Source organism: Quercus lobata, chromosome 8 (genome assembly GCF_001633185.2).
Source record: "Quercus lobata isolate SW786 chromosome 8, ValleyOak3.0 Primary Assembly, whole genome shotgun sequence".
Taxonomy (NCBI): domain Eukaryota; kingdom Viridiplantae; phylum Streptophyta; class Magnoliopsida; order Fagales; family Fagaceae; genus Quercus; species Quercus lobata.
Window position 1 is genome coordinate 61,251,987 of NC_044911.1, and position 16,034 is coordinate 61,268,020.

Sequence of the window (16,034 nt, forward strand, 5' to 3'; positions counted from 1 at the left end):
TACATAGAAACCGAGTTTAACAAACTTGGTTTCTGTACATAGAAACCGAGTTTATTAAAATCGATTTCTATGTATAGAAATCCAGAGAGCTCATCTTTTGCTCAAAAAATCCAGAGAACGAAGAAGAAAGAAGCAACGGAGAGTTCAAAATGAAGAAGAAAGAAGCAACGAATGAAACCCAAGCGCCGATTCTGACCAAACCCAGGCGCCTGAAGCTTCATCGTTTTTGTATCGTCGCGGCGGCAATTCTGACCAAACCCAGGCGCCGATTTGACCAAACCCAGGCGCCTGAAGCTTCAGGCGATGCAACGCAGAGATCGGACGTGTTCTTGGCCGCGGCGGCGAGACACGTCCGATCTCTGCGTTTTGCATCGCCTGAAGCTTCAGGCGCTTGGGTTTGGTCAGAATCGCCGCCGCGACGATGCAAAAACGATGAAGCTTCAGGCGCCTGGGTTTGGTCAGAATCGGCGCCTGGGTTTCATTCGTTGCTTCTTTCTTCTTCATTTTGAACTCTCCGTTGCTTCTTTCTTCTTCGTTCTCTTGAATTTTTGAGCAGAAGATGAGCTCTCTGGATTTCTATACATAGAAATCGATTTTAATAAACTCGGTTTCTATGTACAGAAACCGAGTTTGTTAAACTTGGTTTCTGTACACAGAAATTGAGTTCACTAAACTCGATTTCTATGTATAGAAATCGAGTTCAGTAAACTCGATTTTCTACTTTCTCCACGTCAGCTTTCTGGGTAAATCGAGTCTACTGAGCTCGAATTGTTAGAAATGCAATATGTTTCAAACGTTGTCTAACTTATAATATAGAATGTGTTTTATGGTTATTTTTTTAAAAAACCCATGGTATTTATACCTTTATGGGCATGTGCTTAACCTAGTAGCCATTATGGTTACCCTCTAACTATATATGGATGGATGTGATTGGTCTAGACCTACTACGCTGGCCTGGATGCTCTTTTTTTTTTTTTTTTTGAAAGGGATGCTCTTTTCCATTGGTTGGGAACCTTACCAGGAAATAGGTCACATTGCATTAAAATGATAAGGAGTAGACCTTAGTGGAGGTTGGTGGAGTAATTAATATAATTATGATTGATATGGACCTTAATGCAACCTTTTAGATAATGGTAGCGGTCTTGTTATGTGAAATAATTTTGATACCCTTACTCTTTTATTGACTATCCACATTATGATCGGTAGTATTCTTTGTGCGGATATCACTACGTGAAATTACTTCAGTACCCTTACTCAATTTTTGACAACCCACAATAGGTAAAAGAGAAAAATTGAGAATTTTTTTTTGTTAATTTTACACCTTATTTTAAAAAATTATTGAATTTTTAGATGAGTGTCAATTTCATCCTTAACTTTCAATTTGAATAATTAATCCATAAACTTTAGGTTTATGATAAATTAAAATATTTGTAAGTATTTAGGACTTTAATTAGACAATATGCACATATAATAATAATATTTTCAATAAATTCCTATATATATATATAAAAAAAAAAAACTAAACTCATCAATAATTTGATAGGATAAGACATATGACATGTGAATTTTTTCTTATAAAATGAAAATGTATTTATTTATTTATTTAAGAGCATTCTCATCAGGTGTATCAAATGCCAAATATTTGGCATTTGGCACACCAAACACTACTGTTCAAGCTTCATGAGGTGTTCTATATGTTCTATAATTTTAAAACATGCTACAGTATCGTCTCAAATATGAGACGGTACGGACACAAATGCTATTTCCAGAAAATAGTTTTTTATTCAACATTTTCTCTCTCCTCTTAATATTTAATTCAATGTTTTCTCTCTCTTCTCACTGTTTTCTCTCTCTCTGACCCATGTTCTCTTCCTCTTTCTTCTTCAGATCACCTCCCTTACCCTCAAAACAACGGTACGGCGGCCTCACCGATCAAGTTGCCGATCGCAGATCACCTTCCCTCACCGTCTCATCGTTCTACGTACGCCATCGTTCAACGGTACGGCGGCCTCTCCGATCAATGGTACGCCATCATTTTACGTCTCTGTCTAGCATTCTCATCGCTGATCTCGCCACGCCGATCTCGGGTTTGTGGGTTTGTGTCGGTGGATGTGGGTTTGTGCCGGTGGTAGATGCGGATATGGGTTTATGCTGGTGGTGGGTTTAGGATGTGGGTTTGTTTTGGTTTGGTAAATGTGGGTTTTTCTCTTCCTCTTTCTTCTTCAGATCACCTCCCTTACCCTCAAAACAACGGTACGGAGGCCTCACCGATCAAGTTGCCGATCGCAGATCACCCTCCCTCACCGTCTCATCGTTCTACGTACGCCATCGTTCAATGGTACGACGGCCTCTCCGATCAATGGTACGCCATCATTTTACGTCTCTGTTTGGCATTCTCATCGCCGATCTCGCCACGCCGATCTCGGGTTTGTGGGTTTGTGCCGATGGATGTGGGTTTGTGCCGGTGGTAGATGTGGATATAGGTTTATGCCGATGGTGGGTTTAGGATGTGGGTTTGTTTGGTTTGGTAAATGTGGGTTTTTACCGATCTCTCTAGTTGTGTTTTTGTTTTTGTTTTTTTTTTTTTTTAGGTGGCGTTGGTGGATGTGAGTTTGTGCCGATGGTGGCTGTCGGTGTTGTTGTGGCAGTGGTTGTTGGTGGCCGTTGTTGCGGCATGGGGGTTGTGCCGTTGTTGTTGACGATGAGGATGAGGATGATAGGGAGTAATTAATATATTATTTTAATGTGTAGTAAATATTATTTTAATGTATTGTAAATATTATTTTAATGTATAGAATTGAAGTATAGAACATCTGATAAATGGTATATTGTAAAATGATGTGTTAAAATGATAAAGTAGGATTTTGGAGTGTCAAAATGACATTTTTTATGAGAGAGCTGATGGGAATGCTCTTAGTAGCCACATAACTAAATTTTAAGAAGTGAACTTAAGGAATTAAAAAACAACACTTAAAGTACTGTATCTAAATTTTGTTTTTAATGTACACGATTGAGTTCATCCTCCCACCAAAAATGTAAATGAGAAGTGTCTGTACTTTTTACTAGGACTAGGAAAAATTCTCCTTCTCGTTCTTAATCTTATGTCTCTCTTTTTCTTTAGAGTGGTAGGACTCTTAGGGTGCGTTTGATTGGAGGTGTAACAGAGAGGATACAAATTTTTGAAGACAAAATAGAAAAAAAAACTTTTTTAGATTGTGTTTGATTGAGTAGGGAGGAAGAAAAATAAATGATAGGGCTCAGGTGTTTTCTCTCGTGGCCCACGAAAAAATTATCTCCAAAATGAAGAGAAAATACTCTTAAAATTCGCCTTCAAGTCTTCAATGTGTTGACTTTTTATTTTTTCCTTCTATTTTTTCTTCCTTTGTTACTGAGGTGTTGAATTTTTTTATCCTTGGTTTTTTTTTGTTACTGACTTTTCATTTTTTATTATTTTTTTCTTCTTTTCTTTTGTCTGAAGGGAGCTTATTTTCTTTGACTTTTTCTGGATGTGTAGATATATATATATATTTTTTTACTCATTAATTTTGGTTGTTTTTTATTTGTTCTCTTTTTTTTTTTAAAAAAAACATTTTGTTATGCTTTTTTTTATACTTTAATTAGTGTCTATTTATACATAATTTTTAAAAAAAAACATAATGTATTACCTTTTATTTTATTTAATAGAATCGTTTTGACCAATTTATAAGAACTTTATTTTTAACAAAAACAAAAAAGTTTTTTATGTTCTACCCTCCCAACCTATAACACAAATTAAGAAAACTAAAATATTTTTTATCCAGCTATTTTTCTATCCTTTCTGCATATTTTCTAACCTTCAACTTTTTCTTTCTCCCAGACAAACGGACCTTAGAGCACTAATGGAGGAAGGGAAAATATAGAGCATGGGCGCATGGCTACCGTCTACTTGTTTCTGCACAGACCTTATCATTATCAAATGCTACGCACAAGACAAGCAAGGTTAGTACTTAGTGAGGACCAAGACTACACTCCTCCAATCGTCATAAAAATCAAAGTACTTGTTTGATCAAAGACAATGACTGAAGCGAGGAGGAGGAGAGTGTGGACTGTGGACAATTCTAAGATAGACCCAACTTTTCCTTTTCCTTTTCCTTTATTGCTTTTCCAAACTTTCCAGTACCTCGTCAATGGTATTGGTCCCCCACAATTACAAAGGACGAGAAAAAGAAAAACTCTCTCTTCAAGCACAGCCCCTCTACTGTACTCTCTCAACACCGTCATCATGCATGTACTGATATACTATGAGCAGGATACGAAAAAATGTCACAATAATTTTAAATTAATACGTGAATTCACACCTGACCCACCATAATTTTTAATCTAAACATTTAAGTGCGTTAATTTAGGAATGTTGTAAAATTATTGTGAAGTTTGGTTGTGTCTATAACAGTACTCGTATATTATGTTATTACAGTAAAGAAAGTTTTCAACTTGGCCTATATTATAAAAGGCATTGTGATAGGGTGCCTTGACTTACTAGGAACTAGTAAACGGTGGATGAAAAGGGTCTCAGCTAAGCTTCAGGTAATGCTTTTGTTGACAGTGATTCTGATATAAGCTATTTTTGCTCTGGTGTTTATAACAATCTGAAAGATTGTGTGTCTATTTGTTGTCAGTATGATGACTATTGATATGATTAAGCAAATTTTTGATGTGGGGTTTTGTCTTTTTTTTTTTTTGGGTAAAGTTATTTACTTCTATTTGTTTATAGGTTTTTAAGTAATGTGTTTTTTGTTGATAAATCGAAATTAAGGAAATAGGGGTCCTTATGTGAAAAATTCTTGTTGGTTCATTTGTCCTCAGTTTATGTTTTACATCATTATACTCTCCAAATTTATTTGTAATGTTATTTTTCATTCGACAAATGAAACAAAGTATATGATTTTAGATAGAATAGAATGAAGTAAAAGAATAATTGTGGCTGATTCTAACTAATTTTTTGAGACTAGAGATTTGTTGTTTTAAATTAAATATGTGTTGGATGCAATGAATTCAAATGATATATGATTTCAATCTTAACTTTGTGAGCAATACTCAAAGCTCAATTTATGGTTGGTGAACTAAGGGACTTTGAGGTTTTTATTTGATGAAATTCTTCATATTGGGTATTTGCATTTTCAGAGGCGATTTAAAACAGTTTCTACCCTTTTTTGTGTGCCATTTTTGCACTTGATATTTGACACATTGAACTGCATCTCTAATGTTTTTCAGAAATAAAAATGAGTGCCTACAATACATTGGAGCATATTCTAAGGGAAGTACTTGAAGTGCTCAAGACTCTGCAGGAGGATTGGGTGACAAGGTCTCAATTCATTAAGGAATTGCGAGGGGTTGTTGAATCTGTGGAAAGTTTGAGAGGTAATTTGTGCTTTCACAGTTTCATGGCCTTTCAAAAGATTATTATTATTTTTTTGGGGATAAGATTCTGTTAAAGACTGTTGCTTATGGTGTTTGCCAACTTTTGAAACATACTTAGAATCAATAAATCTTCCAGGATTTGCAATTGAAGATACAATTGGTGGGAATGGAAAGATTCTATTCTATATCCCATAAAATTTTTATGCACAGATCCATCCACTAGAATGGTTCATGTTAAAAAAGGGAAACTTCTTGATCTCAGGAATCCTAAGACTGCTTGACCTTCATGCTGTGAAAGAACACATAGTTGGCTTGTAAAAAAAAAGTTTCAATTGAAAGGGTTGTCAGGTGGCATTTAAGGTGAGCTCTAGTTGTCATTAATTGATCTTATGATAATATTAGCAGGAAAGCCTGCCAAAGAATCACGGCTGCTGTTGAACCTGTTTGACTTGTGAGCTGTGTGTAGAGGACGGGGGATCATTTGATAAAATAACCTATGTTGTTTGATCCAAGATGGCTATGTATCACCACTGAGCCATGACTATGTAGTGGCCATGGTTTTCTTTAAGATGTTGAAAATGTTAGTTTTGAATTTACTAATGTTTACATCAGCACATACCTTTTGGCCCATATTTATTGGATAATCGATACTCAGTTGGACCTTTGAATATGAAGAGGGGGCTGGCAGCTGACATTATAGTCGAGCAGATGGTGTGGTAAAAATAGGACTTTTTGTTTGTTTGTTTTCTTTTTAAAGCATGCGTGATTGGTTTTGTGTGACTAATAATTAAATTACTTTTCTTTTTATTTGGAAAATTGAGCACCATCTTCTTCTCGCTCTTAGAACTTCTTATTTTTTTATTTAATTAATAAGATATTTTATTTATTATAAAAAAGGAGAGCTCAAGCTTCCTTAAAGAATTATAAATGAACATCCATATGGTCCAAGGAGGTCAACTAAATAGCTACATGAAACCCCTTGAATCATAATGCAATATTCAAACAAAGTTCTCTTAATATCTTGCATCAATTTCTTGTCATCTTCAAAAGTCCTATGAATACTCTCTCTCCAAATGTTCTGCATGATACAATGAGGATTTGCTTGCCACACAACCTGGTTTCGATGACAGCCAAATGCTCCTCTCTGACCTTTCCATGAATACATCAAGTCTATCACCTGCCTTGGCATCACCCATATCACTCCAAAAGCTGTAAATGCAACAGACCACAACGAGCTATAGGACAATGAAGAAGCAGATGCTCTTACTACACTTGCATGTGATACATTTATTAACAACCACCATCTTCCTCTCAATATGATTATCCAAGATTGTTGTCCATGCAAAGAAAGCCACCATAGGAGATACCTTGCTACTCCCCACCTTTCTAAGGGAATGCAGATACAGGCTTGTCTCAAACACTCATAATAGGATCATACGGTAAACTGCCCTATTGGTACTAGTCCAAAATTTCATGACCTGCTAAGGACATTCCAACTGGCACAAGGGTAGTTGTACCTGTAAAGGAACTGGTATGTGGGATTGAGGCAGTTTTTAGAAGTTACAAAGCAGCAACATTGTGACAACTGTCATTCAGGACCAAGGAAAGAGAGACAAGTAGAAGGAACAAGTGTCAACCTCAAGTATAATAGAGCTCATTATTAAGAAAAGGACACCATTCTCTACTGACAAACTTGCTAATATAGAGATCATAGTCTTCTCTTGAATTTTTAGTTCCTTAGGATATTCTCTCGTAGATCATAGGGCTTTAGAATGTGTTCATGCTTGTAACTGCTTCCTTGTAATCTTGTTACACTGTTTATATTGTTTATGCAAGTTTATTTGACTTTGATTCATGTTTTTAGCTGTTAGACTTGTTTGATCCATAGTGCATTATCTGATTTGATGTTTAGAATCTTTACTTACACTGTGATCTGTTCACTGCTTTGTATATTTTACCTCCAAAATGTTTACTGCTTAGATTGATTAGGCTTTGAATTGCTCTGTTTACAATCAGATTTAGTGTGATCCTGAATAACTTAGTAACATGGAATCCAATGGCATTTGATCTTACTTAGAAGCTTAGTTTGGTAACTTATAATTTTATTTACTTGCATTTCCTCCTTCAAGCATGGACATTCCTCTTAATTGAGACAATACCGAACCACATCCCTTTAAACATGAAGTCAAATAATCCATCACAATTCATAATCAATCAATTCGACACTTGGAAAAAGGCATTGAACTACCTGAAATCACTTCAAATAGGTCAAAATTAAAATAATCTCCAACACGCCCTTTCTCATCTAGAGTCCAAAATAAGCAATCTTCATTTCTTTTGAAATCTTCCTGGAATAAAGTAGACCCATTGATTCAATCACTCCTATCTCCCAATCTAGAAAGTCCCTAAGGAACTTAAGTTGCATATGTAGAATTCCCAACCTATGTATCTACTGTGTTATAGACAAAACTTGTCTCAAATTATCTTGAGGTTCTTTTGAATGTTGGTCTTGGTGAGGAAGCTTCACCTCCATGTGCATAGAGGATCCATCTTTTCTAACTTGAAATATGATGGTTGGGTTAGGGTTGATGTAGTTTGGTCCCCAGAGAAAAAAGAAAAGAGGAAGATTCATGCTACAAAGATTGTCAAATTAAGCATATTTTAGTGAGTTCTGTAGGTTTTTAGCACCATATAAATCTTTGTCTTCATTGTTTGCTTTGTCTCCTTAAGCCGAAAGAGACATGTAACCTATAGTAAAGATCATCAAATTAAATAAATTTTCTTTTTGGTTTCTTTTTTCACTACATTTCATTTGTTGAGTCATCATAAATTTTTTAGGTCTTATTTATATAAAGAATAATGCTTGCCATTAGGTAAAATTTTTATGATTAACAACTTAAATTAATGACTTGGCTCAAACAGGTGCAGCAGTGGAACCGTTTGGGTCATTTGTGTCTAATCTCTTCACAAGATGGAGTGACATGGATATTTCTATCAATTTACCCAAGGGTGGATATATTTCATATGTTGAAAATGACCACAAACAAAGCTTATCAAAAAAAGAAAAAAAAGAAGAAAAAGACTGCAAAATTTTTTTACTGGAAGATTTACAAAAAGCTATGCTGGGAGGTAATTTACTTTTGAGTTCAAGCATTTTTCATTTTGCCCCCCTCTCCCTTTCTCTTGAATGCTTGTATTCTTGCCTCATTACTTTAGCATAGAAGTTTCAGAAAATCCATGTTTCTTATATCTTGACAATCTCTCTTGTTTGTTTGTTAACTTTAATTATTTCTTTATTGTAATTACTTATCTCTAGTGCATGTATTGAAACACATGCTCTTGCAATCAGGACAATTTGTGATAAGGGCAGAAGGTATTTATGAATCCTGGAAATTATAAAAAAGAAAATTATGTTTGAACTGTAACATAAAATGCAAATTGGGGAATTTCAGTCCTTGTACTTATCTTCACCTTTAGCAATATTTTTCTTCCAGAATTCTTATTTAGCATGTCAGTCCAGTTGTGAAAGTTTAGTTTCTGTGTAGTTTGTAATAATGTTATACAGTAGACACTGATGGCCATTTTTCCAGGTTGTAATTGAAAATGTGCAAGATTCTATGAGTGGCTTTTATATGACATTGGAAATATATCATTCCATTGTATTGGACATTGCATTTAACTAGTAAACTAATTGCATCTAAAGGATCATTGTTGGGAGTTGGAACTTAAAGAAATGACTTTTTTATTTTTTCATCATTTTTTTTTCATTCCTCATGCATGTGCTTATGTCTTTGTTTTATCTGTCTTTAAAAAAAAGTTCTTTTAGAAACTATGAAGACAAATCTATGAATGGTGTCAGAGCATTCTCTCTCTAATGTTTGAAAATTTAGAACCTAGGGACCAGGGTTTGTGTATGATGCATAATCAAAGTGGCCTTCTAATAATCTTTTCGAAATTGGATGCTTCAGTTCCATTTGTATTGCCTTTTCGTACTCCAGAGGTTTTCTTTAAAGTTTGAAACTCAGCAGTACTTTTTTGTTATGGGAAAGTGAAAGGAGCATAAATGCATGAGGTAATGCAAGCTTACAAAATTTTTACGGGTTCAACATTGTTCTTCTTTGTTTGATTATTCTTCATTACAATGCCTCTTTCTTCATTCGTAATAGTTTTGATCTGCAGGTCGATGGCAGATGGTGCAATTAATCCGTGGGAGCGTTCCAATTCTAAAATGCAAGAGTAGCCACTATGGCTTCTCTTGTGATATATCAATCGATAACCTAGAGAGCCAAATGAAGTCAAAACTCTTGTTGTGGATCAGTGAGATAGATGGGCGCTTTCGTGACATGGTTTTACTAGTATGTTCTTGAAGCAATCTGATACTTGCTGTTGTGGGATCAGCTATAGTATTTGATGCGTTCTTTCTAGTATGTGTAGGTCAAGGAATGGGCAAAAGCACATGAGATAAATGATGCGACTCCAATAAGTGGGACTTTCAATTCATACTCTCTTTGTTTGCTTGTGATCTTCCATTTTCAGGTAATTCTTGAATCTTGATCATTATTTGTCAAGTCCCAAACCTGATCAGGGTCTAGAGAGCATGAGGTAACTACTTGGTCAATCTGTATAGGTATCTATGTCTATATAATTTTTCAAATTATCTAATCCATAAATATTAGTCTGTTCAATTGGAGACAATCCATAACAAAATTAAATAAAAATTGAACCATTACTCTAAAATTCATGTCACAACTGTCAGAGCTCTAATCCCAATTACAAAACATCAGACTAACAAAAAGAAAGTTCCATCAACAAAAGACATACTCCCTAGAGTCCAAATTACTCATGGACCAGTATTACATCAAATCCCAAAATATGATATCCTCGAAAATCCGAAGGAAATAATCCTCAAGTTCATAATTTAAAACTGTCAACATATAAAACCTCAAGATCAATAAAAATAGACTACAACTGCCTTCATCCAGGGAACCTCTAATCTGTGAGTGCCTCTAAGTATCTGAAATGAGGGGATAAAAAGGGGTGAGATAACTCAATAAATGGAATTTACTAACATGGGGTGTGGGGATGATCCATTTCCAAAAATAGTACCTTTTTAACAAAATCACAACTTTTCAATCATTCAAGATTTCAAAAGCAATTATTTCATAAAATAATAGTGGGAAAACATATCTCACTGCTTCAAAATGGTCACAAAAATGTGTCATATAACAATACAATTTTACTGAGAGCAGTAACATCATGACATATCAAATATAATCACATTAAAAATTCCTCCCTAGGCCTTTCTACTTGTGGTCAATGTTTACACCCCTTAACAGGGTTGTGCAATAGCAAGTTCTCAAGACAATGTTTCAAAAATTTTTTGCAAAGTATTCATAATCACTTTTCTCAAAATATCATGAGTAAAATTGAGCAAAATTTTTCTCAAGGAAACGCAAAGGAAACTTAAACCATATGATTTTATAAAATTTACACTTTTAAAATGTCTCATCCACACATACATAGTTATATAAATTTAGCTTGTCCCACAATATTTTCAAACAAACAAGGAATCAAGGCTTTTAATAATATCCACATCAAATATTTAGAGACTAAGAAACAAGTTGTATACATAAATATAAATATTTTTTCATTATAACCATAGTTTGATAGTCAAAACTATTTTTGGGATAACCCCCACATTAAGAAATATTGCTTACCTTAAGCTTCCTGCAAAACCAACAACTGGGTGCTCCAAAAGTCACTGGCTAGAGCCTATAAGGTTGAATTCAAAGGTACCTTAACATACATGACAAAGCATTGTAATATTAACTACTACCTGAAATAGTGTGCTAGTAACTAAGGCACCCTTGTCACCTAGTGCTGATTTTTCTGCTATAAATGAGAATCAAGTTATACTGTAATTCTATGGTCCTAATTACATTATGAAAATAGTTCCTCCAATTTTCCTTTTATCCATATTCCTTTAACAAACCCAAAACAACTAATTGAACTCTAAAATTCACCACTAAGTCTAGGTTTCACAATCCCATCTCAAGACTTCTCAAAACCAAGCCCTCTACATCAAAATTTAACCAATTTAACTTCAAGAGGAATTGCAAAACCAGCCCAAGGCTGGTTGGTTAGTGCTTAAACAGCCAATCAACTCTGACCCTTGAAATCTTATACTCCCCTTGCACCACTTAATATACTTGATAAATTGATAAAGTGGAATCTTGAACCAAATATTTTTGTGTAGAGAACCTTCTGCTGATATTCAATTGACAAGTCCAATTACATAACAACATTAGGCACTTTAGTTGATTACACAATGACAATTTCGAACTAACCACACCTTCTCATCAGTTAGTATACAAGATTAGTGTGTGTATTCCTTACCCATAACATACCAAATATAATTCAGCCCTTATCATGTGGATTTCTCATCTCCATGGACCCACCCATATATCTATGAACATCACCCAACAGAAACTATTCTAAATCAAAGATGCCCAAGAGACTAACATTAGATTCCATTGACTTACCCCAATGGAACTAACATCAAATGATTTCTAACTTTCCCAAAGACAAGGCGATAAAAGCATTGCTAGAAAACTTCAATTGACTTGCCTCAATGATGTCAACCATTCTTGTTTCTCCAAGATTCAGCTAGGCATTTGGTTGGTCACATGTTGTATAAATTCTGAATTGAGGGAAAGGTTGTGTTGGCTATAGAGTGAAGGAGAACAAATGTGGTGACAAGTGTGGGGAAGTTGTTTTGGCTACAGAGGGTAGGGAAAACAATCTGGTGACACCAGGTAGAGGAAAAATAATATGATAACTAGTGTTTGGTTCCATTGCTAAAATTGCCTAAGATCATTCTCACTTTCTATCTCTATAAGCCCACTTAAATAACTTTCCCCCTTGTATACTTGGTCCTTTGGGCTAATTATCCCATCCAATTTCCTTACCCATGTAAATACGAAATGAACTTCTGGAAAACATTTTATTTTTTATAAATAACCTCTTTTTTTGGTCATTGTGCATGTAGACTTACTAACATGTTCATAAAATTATAATTTCTCTTGTTAGGGTGTGCACCACTTAATATTGATAATTGATTAAGATGATTTAATTGCAGCGTGTTACATTATCTTGTAATGTTTAAAATTTGAAGGTGATTTACTTGCTTCTCTGTGGAATGCATTTAAGATGTTTGCTTTGGACCTGGTTTGCCAAAAACTTTTGGGATATCATGCTGTTGCATCAAACTTATTCCTTTTATGATTAAAATGTCTTGTCATGTTTTGAGACGCCAATATATTCTTCTTCCTACTTACATATTTTTATTTATGTATATATATTCTTGAGTTGGTTTAGTTTCCTGTCTTTGGTTCTATGCATTTTGAAATTTACTTATTCAGTTCTGAGTTCTAACAATTGGTAGGAAGATTTAATTTTCTTTATCACTGTTTTCTTTTAGACATGTGAGCCTGCGATTTTACCACCTCTTAAAGATATATATGATGGAAATGTTGCTGATGATCTTCGAGGTATCTTTCATCTTTAATCTTAAGCACAAAACATCGATGTCATTCTGGATTCTTGGAGTGGTGGAGATGTAAGCTGGGTTATACTCTTTTCTCTGAAAACATTAATTTCTTTTTCTATTTTGTGTGCTGCTAATGGTTTTTTTTTTTTTTTGGGGGGGGAGGGGTGTTTTAGAAGGCCATTGCAAAAATTAAAAAAGAAAAAGACTATTTTGTTTGCCTCACTTATAATAGGATTTTCTAAAGAAAGGAGACATGATCAGGTCCAATAGGTTCTAAGGAACGTATATTTATGTCCGAGGTTCATATGACTCACGTTCTTTCTCTCTGTGCTTTGGGTTTGGTGTTTCTAATTGTTATACTGCCACATTTACACTTTAGTGGTGTGGTCGAAAGGTCATGGAATTGGGGTTTTTGTTTACTTTTCTATTATCAAATCCATACGATTGGTTTGGCGAAGTACTAGGGTAAGTGAGGCATAGATAATAAAACTAGTGCTAGTATTCTTGGAAGAGAGGTAAATGGTAATCTAAAAGGTGCAGTTTACGAAGAAGAGGAGCCATCTAGAATCAGATTGTTTTGTGACTTTTGTCCTAACATAGATATTGAAGTTAAATTAATCACCATATTGGTTTATGAAAGCAGAAATCTTGTCTCAATTTAATTGATATTTAACTTAACTTTAATGTTCTTTGGCAACAGAATTTGTAGTTTTAAAGATTGTGCTATATGACCCATGTGACGGTTGTTGGGAGTACCAAATGGCATCATGTCATGATTAATTAGGAATAGATTAGAACAAATATTTATGATATAATGAAAACACTGATTAGCCAGCATTCGTTTTTCTTCAAAAATATCCATATCTATAGATGGGATGAGTCAAACTGATTATCTACATTTGTCAGTGATGGAATTGAAACATGGTGTTAGAGAGAAGTCACCTACCTAGCAGAATGAAACATTTGGAAAATGAAAGAGGGAAAAGTCTGAGTTCAATTAATGGTATTGGATTGCTTCCTTGCTTTTTGGGGGGTTTCTGGAAGTTACAGTGACATAGCTATGGGTTATTTCTTTCCTTATCAAAATTGGAGGATTGACCAACTTGGCTATAATGGATGTGCGGGATAGATGCATTATTTTGAGTTCATTACAGGTTCTTTAAAACAATTGTTTCTTTTTTTGGGGGGGAGGAGGAGGAGGAGGAGGAGGGGGGGGGGGGGGGGGAGTGATGTTATATATCAAGGGATCCAATTCTCTTCATACCATTTATATTCAATGCCTCTTGTCACCAATTTGCATTACATTGCTGTATTTCAACATGCTTTGTGCAGGCGAGAGAACTGTTGCAGAGAGACATATGGAAGAAGCATGTGCTGCTAATATAAGAAGGTTCAGACAAGTCAGATGAGTTAATCATAGTTCTTTGTCTGAACTTTTCATTTCATTCCTTGAAAAGGTGATAATTTCTGTCATGCTTTCTACCTTAATGAAGAATCTTGGTTGTAGACATTTATATGGTTTGAGATATATTTGATTAACCGTATATATCTAGAGTATAAATTCATTTTAAAATGCTGATTATGTGTTTCGGGCAACACGCCTTATTGGATTGGGTTTCTTATGTAGTTGGAATAATTTAGGATTTCATTTTAGTTTGAGTTCAAATAGGAATGTTAAATGACTGATTGTCCCAAAAGCTTAAGCTATTGGGATATGGTAAATTTAATCATTTAACCACACAATTCTAACAAGGGATTAGTATTTTAGATTGTGATCTGTTGAGTTTTATGGACATGATCTTTTATTCCTGGAAGCTCTATAAAAAGGGGTTTTTAAAAAAAATAACTATAAAACACATACTATATTATAAGTTAGCCAACGTTTCAAACTTATTGCATTTCTAACAATTCGAGTCTAGTGGAGTCGATTTGCCCAGAAAGTTGGCGTTAGGAAATTGAGTTTATTGAACTCGTTAGGAAATTGAGTTTACTGAACTCGATTTCTATACATAGAAATCGAGTTCAGTAAACTCAATTTCTATGTATAGAAACCGAGTTTAACAAACTCGTTTTGTGTACATAGAAATCGAGTTTAATAAACTCGATTTCTATGTGTAAAAACCAATAAATAAAACTAAGAATCTGCTCATCATTTCTGCTCAGAAAATCTCAACTCAATTCACATTACACCCAAAAAAAAAAAAAAAAATAGAACATAAGAAACAGAAAAAAAAAGATTACGGCATCGGAGCGGAGGGGCGACGGCATCGGAGCAGAGGGACGGCGACGGCGACGGAGTCTCAGCTCCGGTCATTCTCGCTCCGTCGCCGTCCGTCTCTCTCAGATCCGGTCATTCCCGCTCCGTCGCCGTCCGTCTCTCTCACTCTCATTCCCTCTTCTTTTGTGTAAAACGTCATCGTCTTTGGCGCCCCAGATGTTGAAACAGGAAGCTTTGATAGAAAGAAGAGAATGAGGGAGTTGGAAAGTGAGTGGCGAAGGAAGGAGAGGAGGTTGTGGGTTTGGAGGAAAGGTGGCGTTTGGCAGAGAGGAGAAAGAGAACAGAAAGGGTTTTGGGTTTTGGGTTGAAGAAGAGAGGACCCAATGGGTTTTGATGATGAGTCTGTGAGAAGAGAAGTGGAGGTTTGAAAACTGATGATACTTGGTCGAAGAAGCTGGAGCTGATGGAGGTGATGAGCAGAACTGGGTTTTTATCAAACTCGATTTCTATGTACACAAACCGAGTTTGTTAAACTCGGTTTCTATACATAGAAATTGAGTTTACTGAACTCGATTTCTATGTATAGAAATCGAGTTTAGTAAACTCGATTTCCTAACGCCAACTTTCTGGGCAAATCGACTCCACTGGACTCGAATTGTTAGAAATGCAATAAGTTTGAAACGTTGGCTAACTTATAATATAGTATGTGTTTTATAGTTATTTTTTTATAAAACCCCCTCTGCTTCAGGTGGTTTATTTTATTGTAGTGACAATTGATCAATAATATTTCAGTTTGGAGGTTTCCAAATTGTTGTGTGCTGATTCCTAACAGCTTAAGTACTGATGCCTAAGTTTTCTTGCTTGGTGCTG

General features: G+C 35.1%; 1 protein-coding gene across 1 annotated transcript; it reads left to right on the forward strand.

The window, feature by feature from the left end:
• The first annotated feature begins 3,813 nt into the window (after positions 1-3,813).
• Positions 3,814-15,155, forward strand: LOC115955333 (protein HESO1-like). The gene is made up of 7 exons (XM_031073429.1): positions 3,814-3,978; positions 5,251-5,397; positions 8,320-8,526; positions 9,577-9,752; positions 9,832-9,933; positions 12,878-12,947; positions 14,279-15,155. Exons 1-7 carry the CDS (start codon positions 3,903-3,905, stop codon positions 14,353-14,355), a joined length of 855 nt encoding a protein of 284 aa, XP_030929289.1. The 5' UTR covers positions 3,814-3,902; the 3' UTR covers positions 14,356-15,155.
• Positions 15,156-16,034: the final 879 nt, after the last annotated feature.

Bases quoted from the DNA above. Each gene is read 5' to 3' on its own strand.
- LOC115955333 (XM_031073429.1), top strand. From the start codon at position 3,903: ATGGGCGCATGGCTACCGTCTACTTGTTTCTGCACAGACCTTATCATT. The intron at 3,979-5,250 runs GTTAGTACTTAG...AATGTTTTTCAG, and splicing joins CTACGCACAAGACAAGCAAG to AAATAAAAATGAGTGCCTAC. The intron at 12,948-14,278 runs GTATCTTTCATC...TGCTTTGTGCAG, and splicing joins TGTTGCTGATGATCTTCGAG to GCGAGAGAACTGTTGCAGAG.